General features: G+C 40.9%; 1 protein-coding gene across 3 annotated transcripts in view; it reads left to right on the top strand.

The window, feature by feature from the left end:
* Positions 1–19,686, top strand: part of CRACDL (CRACD like) — a 65,851-nt gene that overhangs the window by 23,150 nt on the left and 23,015 nt on the right. For 2 of the 3 annotated variants that reach the window (XM_056492318.1, XM_056492250.1), the window contains exons 2-6: positions 14,110–14,186; positions 15,130–15,295; positions 18,231–18,366; positions 18,736–18,900; positions 19,515–19,583. In XM_056492318.1, coding sequence (XP_056348293.1) covers positions 14,120–14,186; positions 15,130–15,295; positions 18,231–18,366; positions 18,736–18,900; positions 19,515–19,583 — 603 coding nt within the window. In that variant the 5' untranslated portion in view covers positions 14,110–14,119. The remainder of the gene's footprint in view (positions 1–14,109; positions 14,187–15,129; positions 15,296–18,230; positions 18,367–18,735; positions 18,901–19,514; positions 19,584–19,686) is intronic. The other variant, XM_056492402.1, reaches the window with a different exon arrangement.

Here is a 19,686-nt window from a genome sequence, read left to right as displayed (position 1 = left end):
GCCTGGGACCCAGTGTCTGGTTCTGGGCATCTGGCTGCCAGAAGAGGTGAGCTTGGAGTAGGGCAGGTGCGGAGAAGAGTTAGTAAAATGTCAGGATAATAGAGAGCTTATGTCTATGAGGAAATTAAGATGCCATGACTTACTTGGATTTGCAGAGGAAGGCTGAAAGGGGAGAGGGACATTTTCCCTAAATGTCTGTGGCAAAAGAAAAAGGCTCCTTCAAGGAAAGTGTTACAAAACCAAACAGGTATAACAGTAATTTAGTCTGGGATTTTCTAACCAGAGTTACAAGTTCTGAAATAGCATTTGAATTTGAATGGTTTTCAAAATAAGACTTTAATCAGCCTGTGAAGGGATTATATTGAGTGTTTGCTTGCACTGAATGCTCAGAAAATTCCCTCTGGTAGTATGTTCTGGAGTTTTATCCTGAAACACCTATATGAAGCTCAAAGATAGAAGTGTACCAAAACGTACCTCAGGACTTCCCTAAGGAGTTTTTACCACATGAGAGAGTTCAAAAAGTCCAGGCAATGCATGGAGCTCCTGCGGTGAGAAGGGCCTGGTAGTGGGATGCATGTGATAGTGATAACCCTTGCAAAACCACAGAGCTAAAGAGCCTTTGAGCAAAATGACTCATCACTGACTTTGGACCTGCCCAAGGGATCAGCAAAGGCCAAGAAGTGGTGGGACCCTTCTAAGATGCCATGAGACTGATTATTTTGGACTTGACTTCCTGATTTGTTGCTGTAACTAGCTCCATACACAAAGAATTTTCACCTACCTCCCTGGGAAAGCAAGCAAAACACAGCAGTTTGAGGCAAGGAGTTCCCTCCCTAGGAGTGATGGTGTGGCCCTGGAGGTCTGTGCTGTGCCTGAGAGACAAGTTGTTCCTGACTTAAACTGCATCGGTGGTTTCACTCTGCACCACCTACCTTGGTAGAAATTATTGCAGACCCACAGGAGGTGGGAGAAAAGCCCACACAAGTAAGTTTTGTTTGCACAGTTTTGCTTTTTGAGCTTTGATTAGGAATACTGTTCTACCACCCTCTGTCCCAATGGTGTCCCGATTGCTGCCCATGGGGATATTGTCTGCTTCTCTGTTTCTCTTCCTATATCTGGGCTCTTTCTAGCATATGAATGCCAATAGCATTTAATTTATGAATGCTGCAGTATATTTTGTTGTGCTTATTTAAATCTGGCAGAGATCAAGCATTGTAGTCACATGTAAAGATGAGTGCTCTTTGTCATGCTGGATTTCAGCTGCACACTTACATTTTTATTTGCCAAATTACAGGCAGGAAATTTTTGAATTAATGACAAATATTTCCCAACAGTAGTTACTTAAGTGCCTGCACATGTTAAATTAACCATAATAATCTTGTCATAGTCATGAATTAATAACCTGCATGTCATTGGGCTTTTGAGAGTTGAAGTAAAACATTTGTGGTATATTCAAAGAAGGGAGCCTGGGGACAAATGGAATGTCTCCAAATGGCTTTACATTCCTGCCCCCACCATTGTATCCCACTTGCCAAGTAAGCCCCAAAGACTATACAGGAACCTGAAAATTAAGTTTAGAAGGGACAGAAAGGAAGAGCTCTCCTCTGCAGAGGGGTGTCTCTTTCAGGTAAAGTGATTTAGACTTATTCACTCCTGACACATCTTCCTCACTCCATTGCTGGGGGAGGTGCTGCCAGAGGCAAATGTGCATGCAAGAGATTTCTGACAGAGATCTAAAGCATCGAGGAGTTTAACAAAGAAGGTGCTTATCATGTCAGAGGGAGATGGGGAGAACTTCTGTCCCAGTGGCAGAAAGGAGAAGAGGCTGGGAGCAAGTATTGATGTGGGAAAAGGGAGACATTTGTCACAGTGTATTTCCCACCTGTGGTCCGTGGAACCCAGGGAGCATGATCAGGTTCCCTTTGCTTCCTGAGTTCCACTACCCCACTAGGTTCCAAGGGGAGCTGGGCCCTAGGCCAGAGAGAGCACCTCAGTCTGTGCCATTGGCTCCAGCAAAGCTGGACCCAAGGGACAGGCCTGGAGCTGAGCATTGCTTCTGCATGACAGACTCACTCTGGTCCCTGCTCTGAGAGTTGCAGCTTGAAGAACGTCAGGAGAAGTATTTAACCTCTCTTGTGAGAAGACTGAGAGGAGATCTTATTAATGGATGTAAACGTCTCAAAGACAGGTGTCTGGAGGATGGTGCCAGACTCTTCCCAGTGGTGCCCAGTGACAGAATGAGAGCAAAGGCTATAAACTAAAACACAAGAAGTTTCACCTCAACATGAAGAACTTATAAATGTTTGAGGATGACAGTGCAGTGGGACAGGTTGCCCAGGGAGGTTGTAGAGTTTTATCTCTCTGGAGATGTTCAAAAACCCATCTGGACATGATCCTATGTCACCTGCTCCAGGTGACCCCGCCAAGCAGGGGGCTTGGGCCAGATGGTCTCCAAGGGTCCCTTTCAACCCTAAAAATACTGTGATTCTGTGAAATGCTTTCTACTTCCCAGTTCAAAGGGAATGAGTGGGCTTGTGCAGGTGGCCCACTAGAGACTTGCCTCTGGATTTCTGACAAGGTGGCAGTAAAAACTATTAGGCTGCATTCAGAGTTTTAACTTTCAGAAGTCTGCAAGTCTGAAGCAGCAGTTGGAGGTGATACATACAGAATGACTCGCCAGAGGTTATATTTGCTGAGATTATTGCTGCAGGGAAGGAGCAAAGGAGAAAACAATCTGAGCTAGTGGCAGCTATTTCCATTTGCTCATATCCTTGCTTTGGAGCACAGTGTGATTTGGAGCATAGACCTGCAAGTAAATGAGATAAGAGCTACAGAAAAAGATTTCCTCTCTTTCAGATATAAAGAACAATTATGTCCTGAATGGATAGTAAGAATGAAAAGTTTGCAAATTCATGTCATGAAGGGAGTAAATGACAAATAATTATGGCTCTTACATTGATGAAATCCTGGCTCTTTTTCTTACAGACCGTGGAGAAGGGTTCCAAACAAAGACGAAAAAACTCAGCCATGATGTTTATTGTGGCAGGGACAGAAAGCAACATTCCAGTCTTTTTGTGTAGGAAATTATTTGGATTATGAAGTCCAACTTAACTGGACTCCTACCTGAAAACACTGAGGAAGTAATGTATTATGGTGACCTTGTGTTAAAAATCTCATCCTCTTTTTTTCTAGAGGTGATCTGAATGTTACTGATATGGAGGAAAGATAAAGGAGCCTGTGGCATATCTGTCTCCCATCAAGGCTTAGGAAAAAAATTATCAATTGAAGGCTGAGAGGGCCTAAATTAGGAAGGGTGAAAAGAGGCTAAATAAGGTCCTTTCCAAGTAAAAGCCTGCCACATGTACTACCTCAGAGCAAGCCTTGTACAACAGTTAGACAAGAGGCTGTTCAGCTTTGCATTTGACCTGTGGGGTTTAATGCAACAGGAATGTGGAATGTGTTTACAAGGTAGCAGTTATTGCTGAAATATGTGAGTGCTGTTGCCTGGGGAAGTTTCAGAGGATTGTGACTGTGCTGACAGTGGCTGTACTGCTTGGATGGACTGTGTGAGTGTTGGGGAAGAAACTGACCCCAAAGTCTGCAATCTACAGAGGGATGCAGGGCATGATGCTCCCCTTCCCTACCACGTCCTGCTGCCATCCCGTGGCTTCAGCTGGATCTCACTCCATTCCTGCAGCTCCTTCATGCTAGGATGACCCGGGAGGTGAAGTCCTTGTGCTGGAGACATGGCTTCTTGTTATCCCTGTATCCGAGGGGACTCCAGGTTAGCACGTGGCTGCAGTCTGGGCTGGAATCAGGTCGAGCTGAGGACTGAGAGCCCCTGTGGCACCTTTCATGAGCAGGTCATGGAAATCAGCCTGCTTGTGTTCTGGCTAGTCTCAGCTGGTAGGGTGGTGTGTGTCTGCCTGGAAGGGCTCCGGCTTCTCCTAGAAATATCTATTTCATTCTCTTTGCATTTCCAACTTTCTTTTTTTTTTCTCTCTATTTGAAATGTCTAATAGTAAAACTATTCTGCACATGGTTCATGGATTATTTCTATAAGTACTTCATCCTTCCAGCACAGGAATTCCCAAGGAAGCTGGTAAAACCCTTCTTAGTCTCTTTATTTCATTCACTTTCCTTGTTACATAGGTTTGCCTAATTTTCATTGCACTAATGGTAAAATATTTGGAAGTAGGCCTAGGATATAACTATATTCTGTGTTCAGTTGAACCCAACATTTTAAAAATTTGTCATTAGCTTTTAAATAAACTTAATAAAACTGTTGAAATGACACTGTGGACTATACCACATATTATGGACTTGTGAAAATTGGGCCAAATTCAGCTCTAAATGTTAGCAATTGATCTCCTTTTCTGATTGACTTGGCCCACCAGTCTCCTTCAGAATAGCAGATAAAGCTGAAGAAGGATCTCATTCCAGGTACTGCTAAACACTTTCTGCATCTTAAACTCCCATTAACCTCTGCACTGTACAAGAACACCCTTACGTTAGGTTAATTGATGGGGCAGCAGGTGTCAGTGAGCCATTGCTCAGGGCTTGCTGTCCTTCCAGGGGAGATTTACACTTTCTTCACCACAAAGGAGGTGTGTGTGTGTGTGCATGTTTATGTATGTATGAGGTGAATAGACAATTTATTGTATTCATGGTTCCAAAACAGCAAGGAAGGATCAATGGAAGGAAGACCTGCTATATTTAAAGGTATTGAGACCTTATAGCACTGTTGATATTTCTACTCGTTCTGAATACCAAAAGACCTGGTATAATTATTTTTGTGAAATAGCTTCAGGAGTTTTCCCAGTGCTGAATGCAACAGTAATTGCAATTGCAATATGTAGAATCAAATGTAATTTTGTTCTAACTAAAGAAAGACACTTTATTTTCTATTGCTCTTCAAGGAGAGGAACAGTGAATTTTTAATACTTCACTGACCCTTGACTCTGAGTGATGTTAGCCTGCTATTGTAAAAAAAAAGTATGCCCTTCTTCAGAACATTATTAGCATAAAATTCTATGTGAACACTCGATATTATTTAAATTAAAAATACAGATTGCACTTCTATCAGTAAAAATGGCTGGTACAAACCTAAAAGTCTGGTAGTGTATTGAGCTGTTTGTGCTCATAAATATAGCAGAGGATTATAGGCAGCTAGCTAGGGAAGGTCTTGTGTCTTTGTGTAGAACAGCTATGCCCTTATTATCCCTGAATGCTGAGGAAGAAGGAGAGACAATGTTGCTTTTTTTACTTTAACAGTTCTCTTTATAATCATGCTTTCCATATTGGTGGAATAAATCTCTTGGCCCCTCTATTAAACCACAAAAAAATGAAGGACTGAAAGCAAGAAGGAAAGAGTTAGTGCATAGGAATAAGACATTTCACATGAGTTTGCTTTATTCTTTTGCCCATGCAGACTCCTCCCCCCACCCCCCTTCCTGTGATTCTTTTATATGGTTGTTTGCTTTGCTTTGATTTTGGCTTGTTGGGGTTTTTTGTTAGTTAAAAGAAAGCATGCTAGTCAAGCAAAGGCTTTTCCTGTGAACAAAATATGACCTTTTTGAAGGTGTATATCCTCAAGTTACTGGGCTCTATCAGGGAAGAAAATTCCCTTCACCCTTCTGGAACAGCTCATTCCCTGCACTATCCAGGACACCAGACTAGTAATGCCTTCTGGTCTCTTTTGTTTGTGTGTTCTGTAGCAATGCACTGTTTTAAAAAAATACAAGTCTCACTCTTCCCAAGCTACTTTGGAGGAAAGTTTATTTTATTTCTTTATTTATTTCTCTCAGAAATGCTGAGAGAAGGAAGGACTATTAATTCTTGGGGGGGGGGCGGGGGGGCAGGACTGACGACAAAAAAAGAGGTAAAAGAGGAAGATTTTTACCTCTCCCTCCCATCTCTTGGAAATACACTGTGGTTGTAATAGAGAAAGGAATGTGCTGTTGGCAGGGGCATGGCAGAAGGGCTGATGAGGATCTGATGAGAATCTGCACAGTGTTTGGAATAACAGGGGCAGATGCATCAGAAGGTAGTTTGGGCTGGTTACACAAAGGAAAACACACACTGCCCAACAGCAGTGGAAGACTGAAAGCAGCTGAATGCCCAGAAAACCCTTCAAGGCTTGGGAAGATTCTTCAGTTGTAGCCCCTCAAGCCTCATCTGCTATTCATGGCAGGCCTTGCCCTGTTTGCACAAAGGTTCGGGCTTGAAGCCCATGCAGCGAACTCTATCCTATCTCCCCTATCCAATCTTCCTTTAGCAGGTATTTTATTACATGACATCCCTTGATGTCTCTTCTCAGTGATCACAGGGACGTCCAGCACCACCTTATGTTTACATTGTATGCAGCAGGAATTTGAGTGATGGATGTGAGTACTTCAAAGGCAAGGGCTGATGCCAAGGGACATTGGTGTGTCCATAGTTACACATTGCTGGTCCTTCTGGAACAGCTTGGTATTCTTCCACCTCCACCCATACTGGGAGTGCAAGAGTAGCAAACTCTGGTGCAAGGAATAGCATTAGAAGAGCTATGTGCTGGTGCAACTGACTTTTATTACTAATTTCTGAGAGAAAGGGCAAATCACTCACAGCTAGCTGTATTCGTTTTGACAAGGAGTGGGAAGAGGATTAAAGGATCCTGAACTGGCAGAGTTTTAAAAGAGAAGGACGTTGACTTTGTGTTCAGGCTGTGTGCTCTCACCTGGATACTGGCCCAAGACATGTGCAGCCATGGAAAGGATGCTAGCAGCAAAGACACTTGAGCCAGCCTTGCTCTGAGCACAAGGAGTGGCTCATAGACTCTCACTACACAAACGTGGTTGTGCAATATGCAAATTTTCTTTTCACGTAAGCGCATGCTACAAACATGACATCAGCTGGAGATAAATGTTAACCACAACCAAGGAAACAAAACCTTTTATTAGCAAATAATGCAGATAAGAAAAGATGAGTGAAGTGTACTAGCTTCAGTGGGAGACAGATGAAAATGGATAACAAAGTATCATTTAGGCTGCCAACCATTTGTGAAAATGTGGTTTGTTTTTTTTTTTTTTTGTTAACTGATACACACCATTTGAACAAAATAGAAGGAGATGATTGTCTGTCCAATTTTGAAAACAAAAGGCGAAGTTGTATACAAAAAGTGAAAGGATGTTTTTCTTCCTGGTTTGGCATGAAGTTTACTTTTTATTTTTTTATATAGACTTGGTAGTAAAAACCAGTGCAGTTTTCTCAGAAAACTTCTTCTCTGGGTAAATTATTTTTAATAATTCACAAATGATGAGGATGAAGGTAGAATATGCACAGATACTGCAGAGATGCTGACATATAGTAGAAAGGCAAAATGACCCTTCAGTCTCAGTGCTGGCACTCTGGTTAAAGTTTCTAGATGTCTATGTGTATGCAAGCATGCACTCAGGTGCGTTTGTTCACTTGATTTAAAAATTGGAGGCCAAATAAAAAATGAAAAGTGAAACTCCTTTGACCTAATGAGAGGTCTGAAGCAGGAAAATGTATAGCTTTGGAAATGGGGTTGTAGTTGTTATGAAATTCTCCTCTCCTTTTTATGAGCTTTTTGGATGTGTTTATACAGACTAATCAGATTCCCAGAGACTTGTCCCTCACTCATGTGGACACTTAATACTTGAGCTCATATGTGCTGTGCTGGCTCAGGGGGAGCACTTCACTCTATGCTCCTTAGACCTCCTGTTGCAGGTAGTTTATCTTAGAAACAAAAGCTCAGGATGATGGCTGCCCTTTGGAAATGATTCTATAATTGGACGTACTGTGAGAGATTTAGTTTTGGCTAGGCTCAAGCATTATCACTTGGGAGCACTTAAAGTTGTTTGAGAGTTTGAAAGGAGGGGACAATGATTTATTTTAGCAGGAGGAGGTCTGAGCAGAGAGGTGTGTTGAACAGCAGGGCTTCTTGAGCTGTGTGAATACCTGCTTGCTGCCCTACACTTCCTTCTGCCACACCCTGCACAATGTTTTCAACACAAGGTCTCCCCTGGCTGCAGAGATAAACCTTTGTTTGGGAGGCAGGTGATCACAACACACTTCTGAATCTGTGCTATGCTAAGGCATGGCACCCTGGGGCTGTGTCCAGGTGGTGCTCTTGCTAATGCACGTGCTGGAGCGCTGGAGCATCTCCAGGGTTGTGAAAGCACTGCTGATGTGCCTGGAGTGGCAGAGGACCACGGCACGTTCTCTGGGCTTGCTCCCTCTGGAAGTTTTTGAGCTGTCCCGTTTCTGCAGTCCAAGTGACAGGAGAAGGGGCTGTGTAGCCTCTGGATGGTGCCTTCATTTCAGGTGTGAGTCCTCAGAGAGGACGAGGATGAAAAAATGCTGCCTCAGTCTTTGGCATTTAGGATGATTTTGGGTTGGTTACTCTCTCAGCTAGAGAAGTATCTCCGAGTATTTGGGTTTTCTTTATATGCTCAGAATCCCTGCTTTATTTTCTTCTTCTTTCCTCTCCCTGCCCCATTCCCCCCCCCACCAAAATCTTCGTGATGTTCGGAGAAAAGAGCAGCTCTTACTCTCATGTGAAATAATTTTCCTAAATTCTTATTTTTTAACGCCTCATGTTACTACTAGAAAAGGGATATTCCTATACAAAAGAGAAATGAAAGATGTAAATTGCTGTTGTTTGGTTTTTGGATACACATTTTTGAGTGTACTGGCATTTGGAAGGGATAAGAAGGGGAATAAAAACCTGTTGTGCTGCTATATTCCATCTCTGTTCTCTGCAGAGGCATAGTCTCAGATGTATTTTTTGTATCACAGCCTATCTAGAAAGGACCTAGGAAGGACGAAGGAAAATGAAAAAAGTCTCTGCTGGGAAATGTCCAATATAGCAAAAATACTGTTATAAACAGGTAATATTTAGCAATTTGCCAGCAGACATTATATATGGCTTATAAAAGCTCATAAAAATTGATAAACCAAGTACCTCTAGTATTCCATTATGAAAAGAACCACACATACAGTGTGGGTGAGAAAAAAAAAAAGGAAAAGGGTGTGACTGCCGGTGGTGTGGTAAATCTCGCCCTTGCTAATGAGGGAGAACCAATGCAGATCACTTCTTTAGGATGAAAATCCCGCTGAGTTTTCAGATCACAGGATGATTAATTAAGTGATGGACTTCAGTAAATCCTTGGGGAAAATGGAAATGAGAAAGCTCAGCAGCCGAGCCTCTAGATCCAAGCATAAGTGCACAATGAATGCCACCCGTCCCAGTGGGTGCCAAATTCAAAGCTGCTGGATTTCATCAGTATTTCATTGCACAGCTCTTAAGCTTGTAGGCCATTGTAGATTTTAAACAAAGCTTTAAGGGTGAAAAAATTTGGCTCCAGAGCAGAAACTGCAATTTCTTGTTTACATCAGGGAAATGACAAGCAGTTACAGTCATACCAAGGGTAAACTCTGGATTTTTTTTGTTTCTCCTCTTAAGTATCATGTTTTGATCAAGTCTTTCCTATCATGAATATATTAATTCTGGAGGGTTTGGTGCAGATGTTGAGGAAAAAGATTGAAAGATTGAAAATATGCCTGAAGATACCATTAAAATACATTATACTGGAAGAAAAAGGGATTTGGGGAAGATAGAGATAGCATGGTTCTCCAAGTTTATATATTTTGGGAAAAAAATAGGATTATCTCTGTGTTCCTCTTACAGTGCAAAGGAAGCATTTTAAACGGAAACCCAGCTTCTTCCATGTAAATAAAAACAATATAGTAAATTTTAAGGTAGAAATGAACGGCATTGTCTGCTGCTAGGTTTGGTGAGACACTAAGGCAGGTGGTGCCTGGCTTGCAGAGTGTCACAGAGGGATCTCTGGCACCTGCTGGATGCTCATCAAGGACCAGTATTTCTTTACATTATCTTGGGGTGTTGCTCCAGTGCAAACCATCACTTGGATAAGTGCTCAAGTAAGTGCCTAAATGTCAGCTTCAGCATTTGCTCAAAAACAGGGTTTGCTAAAAACGAATCTGTTGACTTCTGAGCATTTTTCTGAAAACCTGAACACCAGCACACTGCCCAGAAGCATTTTGCAAGTTCTTCCAGTCCTCTCTGCTACCTGCTGATTCCCCACCCCTCCATGCCATTCTCTGGTTAAGGAAGCATGTATCATTCATCCCTTAATGCCAACAAATCTCCCCTTGGTAATCGAAGGCACAAAACTCTTCTTGCATCCCTGATATGGGGTGGGTGGCTGCACCTTGCTGCCCTTGTCATAGTGTATGTTTGCATAACATAGTGATTACTGTAAGGGCTGCTGCCACCTCCTCCTCTGTGCCAGACACCTGGGACAGTCGCACCAAACCCTGGGTTTGGGCTGGAAACTTGTCTTTTGAACTCAAAACCAAATCCATCTAATTGCATGATGAATTGAGAGGCAGTTTTTATTAAAAGCTTTGCAGTCACCCCACTGTAAACCAGTATTGTTTACCTGATCCAAACCTAGATGATTTATTTGCCATAATTTTAAATAAGTATTTCCTTGCTGAGGGCAAGAGAGTCTCTGGGCTCCTGCACAGGAGGTTGAAGACACTGGTATTTGTGCCTGGTGTCTCCTGCATCTTGGTGCCTCTGACCCACACCTTGGGTTATCTTCTGTCTCACTCCAAATTATTTTACCTGAACAACCTTCCTCCCTGCACACAGCCTAGGTCTCTAGGGCAGCTGTCCCTTAGCAAAGCAGCCAGATTTTTCCCCAGGTGATGCTGAGCTGTCATGGGATGACTCCAGCAGTAGTGGTGGGATCTGGTATTATGGAAATTACACATGCCAGCCACTGTATCTGGGTTTGATTAGGTTTCTGCTGAATCAATAAGCTGAAAGACAGATTCCTCTGTAAAAGTATTTTGAAAGTACTTTTTATTAATGGCATTACAGCCTGAGTTGGGCATCTCTCAAGAAGGTCCTTAAACCAAGAAATCTGTGGATGACCTGCTAAAGCAGTATATGGACAATCTTTGTGTGTTTTGCTGGCAAGTAAATCATTTATGCATTGGACAAGATTAGAACCCCCAGGTAATATATTTCTGATTTTCTCTTTGCCACTGACATGTGATCCTTAAAATAGTTGCAGATATCAGAGGCAGCTGGATCCACAAGTACACTTGCTGCTATATTTTGTTATAATGAATAATAATAAAATATTAAGATTTTGGAGAGTCATTCCCCTGTACCTCAGCAAAACTCATTGCAACCTTTTCTAGCAGTCATTGTATGTTACTCTGGTCTCTGTCTACATTTCTGTACTTTAGTTCAATTTACTTGTCTCCTCACAAGCTCTAATCACATTTTGGGAGTTACCTCTGTCTAATTATAAAAATCCCAACCAGGATCAATCTGAAGCCAGACATCCCAAGTCTTTTTCAATTGTTTTATCTTGCTCCTGTGGACGGAACAACTCCTTCAGTGACAGGCCAGCATTGGCCCAGGACAAATATCCAGGACAAATAATATAAAATAATGATGCACATTGACCTGAATCTTCCCTTAACCTAGGAATTTGATTTCCCCACATAACCAAATCCCCAGGATTCCAGGGGTGATGGAATATGAGTACCACATACACACACGCATATAGTGGCCAAGCACTTCCTTCCTTCTCCAGCCCTGTACTCTTGCAAGAGACACAATAGTGGAGGGCTGCCTTCCTCTGGGTAAGACACACTAATTCTTAAATAATGTTAGGAAACAGCAAAAATGTGGTGGGCCTAAAGAACTGCTGCATAAGGAAAGAAGGGGAGAAAGAAAGATCTTACTTTAAAATGCACAACTGGCAAGAAGAGAGCCTATCAAGTTCAGTGTCCTTCTGTTTCCTCTAAGTGAGGAGATTTATGCTGCAGCCTTGGTCACAGATTAGTGTCCCTCAATGTTTGAGGCATCCAGTGGAAAATCTCTCTGTGACCTCAGATGTCACAAAATAAATCACACTAATCTTTGCATGCATTATGGTGGAGCTAACTTTTTTTTTAATTTGTTTTATTCTCTAGAAATTTGGCTGCCAAGATTTGGGACAGGAACATAATTCTGATTTGTCAGGAATATAATATACTATCTGATTGAATTTTGCCAGAGGGAACATGTTCATGCTTGCCTGCATGTTACCAACAAACATTGTCACTGTGTGGGGGTTTATCCCCCAGTGGCTTTGCTATTGAGAACTAGTGAAGTATGGCATACAAATATTTGGATAAAAAAAAAAATACCCTCACCTGAGTGCAGCTGGATGCATCAGGGTGATGCCAGTGAGCCACAGATGGGAATGGGAGTTATGCCATCCACAATTTATACAGAAACTGTAGAATCCCACTTCTGGATGTGTATAGCTTATAGATGCTACAGGGCATGCATATAACAGCTGAAGCTTTAAAGGTATTGATTTACATTCCTGCCATTGCTGCTGCACTGTGACAGCAGGAATCTGAGACACTCTCTTTAACAATTGACTAGGTATGCCACAGCCCACAATACATATTTATCTGTCACCTCCCAGTGGACATTTACTTTAAAAATGAAGGTATCCTAGAATCACAGAATTGTTTGTGTTGAAATGGACCTTAAAGAACACCTAGTTCCAACCTCTCTGCCATAGGCAGGGGCACCTTGCACTAGACCAGGTTGCTCGAAGTCCCATTCAGCCTGGCCTTGAACACTTCCAGGAGTGGGGTATCCACAGCTTCTCTGGGCAACCTGTTCCAGTGCCTCACCACCCATTCACTCATGTGATTTTCTAGGGTAGGTTCCTTATTAATTCTCTGTACTTCAGGCAGATGCCCACGACCAAAAGTTTCTCACTCTCGTGTTCGTGTTAATTCTGATTTGGTACCTGGTGGGTGGTGGCAGAGGATGTTTCACACCCAGGCTCTGGGTCTGTCTGCTGCAGAAGCCCTGGAGCTGCCAGGCAGTAGAGGTACCATTTCTATGGCCGTCCTGCAGCCGTGCACTGTGGCCCAGCTCAAATGGCTGTGCATGGTTCAGGTGGTGTGTTGTGGTTTAGATTTGAGTGATAAAGGTTTCATTTCCATTTCACTAGCTCGTTGGATTTACAAGTCTTACTTCATAAGTCTCCTGGTACTTCAGTGTATCAAAACAGCAACAGTCTACTCACCCTCCATCCAGGCTGTGGCATGAGCATCTGCCTCCATTACAGCCCAAAGAGTGACTCTACAGCATTTCACTCACTATGCAATCAGTGGCATCCATGACTCTCTTCTCCCTTGACCATGAAATTATGGCTCTCCAGAGGAAGAAAAGAAAGCACAAACAGACTACTGCACCAGAAATATAATTTAAATTAGAAGTGTAATGTCTTCAGGCTTTGGACATGTGCAGTTTGCAATTATTTTTTAGTTTAGGAACCTTAGTAAGCGAAGTAATATTTTGCTTCCAAAAAGTAAAGAAGAGAAAAGAAAATAAGAAAATCAGGTTTTTTTATTTTTACTTGTATTTCTCTGTTACTAATTCTCCTTAACTCTGTTATCTATACAAAAAGAAAGGAATGGAAAGAATCACTGACTTGTCCCAAGTTTCTTTAGAAAGAAGAAAAACTACAATTTGTAGAATACTTCAAATTGGATATAAATAAGGGAAAAATACATGGGGTTCTCCACTGTTATTACTTGTACACTTACTCAAAAGCTGTAGTTTTGTCATTTTGTCTCTGGTACTTACTGGGCTGCGAAAGGGAGAATCAAAAGAAGCCCATATCCTCTGATACATGTTTTTAGAGGCATTCAAGAATTCACCAGTGAATCTTCAAATAGGAGAGGCTGGTCAACTAAACTATTATGTACTATTTTTTTTGAAAGTCAAATAGTCTGTGTAATCTATTATACCTTAGCCTAGTAAGTACCATATGGGAGATTTTTATATATTATGTATGTTTTATGTGTATTTATATACAATATACACACACATGCTTAAACGTGTATGGAGACATATATTATGTAAGCATACACATAATACTCTATTCATATTTTTATGTTTTAGTAACTTGCCTGTATGCATGTGTACACATATATAGTGAAGTACTGTTATTTTGTTGATACAAACAACACTTTTTGTATCTCCTTTAGCGATTGCCGCATGAGTTCCTCAAGGATAATGGACCCTAAGATGAGAGAGGCTGAAGTAGATGGAGAGGACAATTCAGGTATAATTTCTCCCTTTCCCAGTGAATGAAAAGTGCTGTCACTTCTTGAGCTTCTATGCCGTAGCTCTGTCATAGAAGTGAATTTGTTTGTTTAGAGAATGCATTCTGCCTTTCTCTTCGCCTGTCCCCAAGAGCCTTTACATATTTTCAGCATTTTCAGAGGTTTGAGATAAGATTTTTATAGCATCTTGGGACCAAGCTAACTTTTTTACCCAACAAGATCCAAGAGTGAGTGAAATCCTGATAGGGATGCCTCACACTGCTGTCATGCCGGCTTAAACAGGCCAGGCACAAGCTGTTGGAATTCTTGTGCAAAACACTGATTTAATTTGAAATAGTTTCCTTTACAGAGCTGCAACTGATCCTAATTTAGGTGTTTCCTCACTGAGCAAACTAGAATTGCTTTTCAAGGTTATTGCTTTGTGATCCATTGGATCTTGTAATTAGCATTCAAAATATTCTCAATGTATTATAATCCCAGCATTTTAAAAGCATTAGCCTCCTGACACTGTGCATTCATTCACCTATGTATGTCTTTTCTATATTTAAATTGGTTTTGGTAGCATTGCTCTTATCATCCCTATTTAGCTTGCTGAACAAAGGCAGTGGATTTCCAAGTAATAATTTCTTTTTCATAATACCAGGCAGTTGAGACCAAATTTTTCCTTCACAGTTTAATTACCTCAAGAGGCAACTAGAAACTCTATTAGGAATAATTCTACACCACTGGTTATTTCTTATGTCTCATAAACACTGCAATCCATTCTCCAAGACAAAAGTAATTTCATACTATCAGTACAGTCTTGAAAGAAATTAATGCAACATTGGGCTGTGTTGCATTTTCCAAGAAAAAAAACCCACTTATGCAAAAAATTATAAAGAAATGTTATTCAAAAATTTGCACATGCTGCTGGTTACATCTTCTGTATGTTTCTTCACTCAGGAAAGAAAAAATCAAAGTTCAAATCTTTCAAAAAGTTTTTTGGCAAAAAGAAAAGGAAAGAGACACCATCTTCTGTGAGCAGCAGTCTGAAGTTGTGCCAGTCAACGAGTGATGTGGCAGCCTCTCATGACACTCGCATTAGTTATGATTCTGAAGATGAACTTGAGTAAGTCTTTGGACTCTGTCTGGTAAACAAATACAAAATTGATACAATGCTTGTAGATTAAAGGCACACCAAAATTGCCTCCTCCCCTTGTTCATAGTGCTGTATTTTCAAATAGTTGCTTTTCCTAGGAAAGTACGAATCAAAATGTTTGATGCAAGGCAAATCAGAAGGGAATTGGATGGGGTGTAGCAAGAAATATTAATGAAAAAAACCTTTAATTTAATCATGAATACGCCTTGGGTTATAATTTCAAAATAATGTAATTCCCATCTTCAAAAATAAATTAGATAATCAGTTTATATCCTACCAAGATTGTCTTATGCCCCTAAAATGTAACTACTAAGGATTGTTAGAGAAATTTAGATAACTAACCATTTATGGCAAGGTTTGTTAAAAAGGAAGGAGTAGTGGGATGACTGCAACAGAAATCAGCAGAATCCAGAGGCTCTGAAGCCGTTTTTCCCTCTGTATACATGGAGTTCATCTGACCAAAGGAAAAATGTCTGCATTTGAGTTATAGAACCACAGACTCATAGAATGGTTTGAGTTGGAAGGGTCTTTAGAGATCATCCAGTTCCAATCTCTGCCATGGACAGGGATAGTTAATTACCAGCTGCCTTTTACAATCAGGGTGCAGTCAGCATTACTAACAGATTGTGTCATACTTATGCCTGAAATAGGCTCTGGAAGTGCCTATATCTCCCCACTGAATGTAAACAGGATCCTGGGGATAGCCACATCCAGTGTACATCTGATGTCTGAAGATAGACCAGATGAGTCTCATCCTGTGCCTCTGAAAATCTCGTCTTCATCCAGACATTTCAAAAATGTTACCCACTATGAAAAGTAACCATGAGAAACCCGGTCCAAACATTCAGATATGTCTCTGGATGGAGAGGTGGACTGAAGAGCCCCTTGGGTAACAAAAAGGAAGTCTTTGCATTGGTGGATGTTGTACCTCTCAGAACAAGCTTCCTGGTCCTCAAGCAAGGGGTGCTGCTGTGCCCAGGGATGGGAAAGGAAACCATCCCGGCCATTTAAAATGACATTACTCGATGTGGCCACCAGGCAGCGCCAAACAACCAAAATAAATTATTAACAATTAACTTTTTTTTTTTTTTCTTTGTGGTTTGGTTTTTTCTTTTTGCTTTCATGGCATTGGCAACAGTAATGTTAGTAAGTCCAGCCTGAAGCCCTTGGAGTTTTGGGCTGGCAGCACCAGGTGGTATATAGTGCTGTTGTTTGACAACTTATTTACAAGATGTGGATGGTGAGATTTTCTTTCCCCCATGTATGGTTTAACGAGGTCATGTCTGAGTGGGTGCCATCACTAGCTGTTTTGGCCATATTCCTGTGCTGTAACGCACAGGATTTTTGCATTATTGTTTCTTGATATTTAGTTAGACAGACAAAGACCAGGAAATTATTTAAAAGGAAGGAAAATTAATTTGAACACACTTAATCTGAGGAGACATGTAGGATACCTCTATTATGTGTCTGAGAGGGATACATCTGCTAGAAAGAGGAAATGAGGATGGAATGCTGGGGTAAATGTGCCTATGCAATGACACTGCCTGTGTGGCTGCTGCCCCTGTTGAATATTGATACGTGTGGCACCACTGCAGCCTTGACTGGCACCTACTCTGCAAATTGCTGTAAATCTGTCTGACCTTGGAAGCATTGCAGAGATCACATTTGCACTTAGATAAATTGCTCTTCTAATGTCTCTAATGCATTAAGCAGAAGTAGCAGGCTTTCCTTCCTTCTGGAGCAAGAATGTAGATCAACTCTTTACTGCTATTGTTTTATCAAAAATATTTATAGCAGCCACTATGCGGAAAATGTTACTGTCTGCCATGATTGTTTATGTTTGTCTTCAATGTCTCCACCACAGTATCTAGGATCCAGAAATACAGTTCTTTTATCTTTTCTGCTCAATTAACTTGATAGATACATAAACCTGAACAATTCTCTATTCTGCACTCATTTACCATTTCATAGCTCCTTGATTTTAAAAATTTGAAAAAGATACTCTTACAAAAAATGCTATATGCACATGGTTCTTCTCCCTACTCAGTCAGGCTACGAGCTAAGCTGAGGAAAATGAGCACAAGAAACCTCCTAGCAGCTAGCTGTCCATCTGTGGGCCTCCTCTACCATTCTCATAAAGAGAGCAAGGTGCTCGTATCCCACATGCATCATTTCCAAAAGAAGTTACGTAACACATGCATCAGAAGTAGGAAACAGAATATGAGAGAAACTGCCCACAAAGCATCTCCCACTTCCTCTAACTAGACCACAGAGATTGTCCATGCAAAAATGTTTCCCACAGGCTCATAAGAGAAAATCTGAGGGATCTTGATATAGAGCACAGCATATTTTAAGGATTTATGCAAACGATTCCATGTGAGGACTACATTGCCTGAAATGTTTCTGCTAATGATCTCTATGGCAGAGATATATTAAATGCTGTACCACTTTTAGATAGTAAAAGGGACTTACTCTTCCTATGGTAATGGTCACTCATTTGCAAGACATGTTCTTACATTAGCGAGAAGTCTCAGTACAGATTCATTTATGTGAACTCCATTTTTCAGCTGGGCTTGCTTGTGGCTCTGTGACACCACCCAGCTGCTGGCTTCCACCCCAGGGGCAGTAGCTTTTTCCATAAGACATACCTCATCTTCTGGGGTCTTTCACCTTGATTCAGTTTGTTAACATGACAGATAACAGTGTTTAAAATTATTTTTTGTTTGTTTTTAAAGGTGTTACTTAGTTTACCCTGAATGGCTTTATTCATGGAGAAGTGTGGAATCTTGTTTTTGATGTATGCTGTGAATCCCTGTCTCCCATTCCACATTCAATAGACCACTTGAGTTAAGAGAAATGGCCAAAGAAGTGTGCATGTTGTCACTCGTTTGTTATATTATTCTAGGACACATAAAGGCATTATGGGAAGCAGAGCTTTGTCACATGATAGCATTTTCATCCTTGAGACTGGGCAAGAGCCTGCAAGGCCAGTAAGAGTGTTTTCTCAAGAAAATGTTTCTGATCGGATTAGAGCTTTACAGGTAATTTACACAACATATTTTTTTTTTCAAATGCAAAAGGTGGAATGTCTTTCCAGGCTTGATTTTTTTTTTAATAGTAATTTTAGTTGAACGCTTGATTAGTCAGTAATATCTGTCTGCAGTTTACATCAAATGTTGCATTTGTTAATTAGACAGCAGTTTCCTGTCTTGGTTCTACATAAATAATAGCTGAAAAATGGGTAGTTTATTTGGCTCCCTAAGAGAATGTGTAAAGTCAGATGTCCTGGGCCCTGGATCATTCACTTGTGAAGTTAAAAGAATGATAACTCATTGACCTTAGCTAGAAAAAATGTCCTGGGGAATCCTCCATCACTATCATAAGCTAATGTATTTTATGCCACGCTGCAGCTGAAACTCCAGCCTACCATGAAATTGGGACCTCCGCCTCCATTTGGACTTCATGCAAAGCGAACAGAGGATGCTGGGACCAGTTCTGAAGATGATGGATTACCCAGAAGCCCTCCAGAAATGTCTTTGCTTCATGAAAGCCTAAACTCAGGCATGAGAACAAGAGTGAGTAGTTCCAGATTGACAAAAATAAGTGTTTAATGACTTGTTCTACCTATATGTGGATGGTAGAATAAAGTATTGGTTTTATGTATCCCTGTTTTACCTTTGAGCAATTCAGAAATACCTTACTCAAACTGGGAAAACACATTCTCTCTGTAAACAGCTACTTAGAATCTGTGTTCCTGTTAAAACATAAATATCACAGCAGAAAATGCCAAACTAGGAAGAAAAGTATGTGATTGTACGTGTGCATGGGAATGCTGTGTTTTTTATAGAGACTACAAAGAGCTGCCAGGCATAAAAAAAAGGCTGAAAATATCTGTATTCCACCTTGAGTGTGTTGATAAGAGAACTCTCTAATGTTCTTCTAAGTTGTCATTGGAAAAAGAAACATGAAATAATATTTTTTTAAATTATAGTTTTGTTAGACATTATTTCATTCTTTATCTGCACGTCTTACACTTGATGTTTGCAGTGCCCTTGCTAATCCCTAAGACTATAGAGAAGAATAACTTACACTGTCAGTACCTTTGTGCACTTTGTGTAGATGGTTTCTGCGATTATATCCACCTTGTTTGTCATCTTTTACTGAATCTCTTCCTCATTCCATCCCACAGTTCTCTGACTCTCACAAGCACCTTAGCTCTTTGAGTTTAGCTGGAACAGGCAGTGAAGAAGAAGAACAGGTAACTTCTGCCAAATGTATTAAGGGACAAGTAATTACCCATGATAATTTTAAAAATAAATATAAAAATATTATTTTGTTGCCTATCTGCTGCAAAAAACAAC

This window comes from Oenanthe melanoleuca, chromosome 1 (assembly GCF_029582105.1).
Source record: "Oenanthe melanoleuca isolate GR-GAL-2019-014 chromosome 1, OMel1.0, whole genome shotgun sequence".
NCBI classification, from domain to species: domain Eukaryota; kingdom Metazoa; phylum Chordata; class Aves; order Passeriformes; family Muscicapidae; genus Oenanthe; species Oenanthe melanoleuca.
This window is presented reverse-complemented; position numbering and strand designations above follow the sequence as displayed.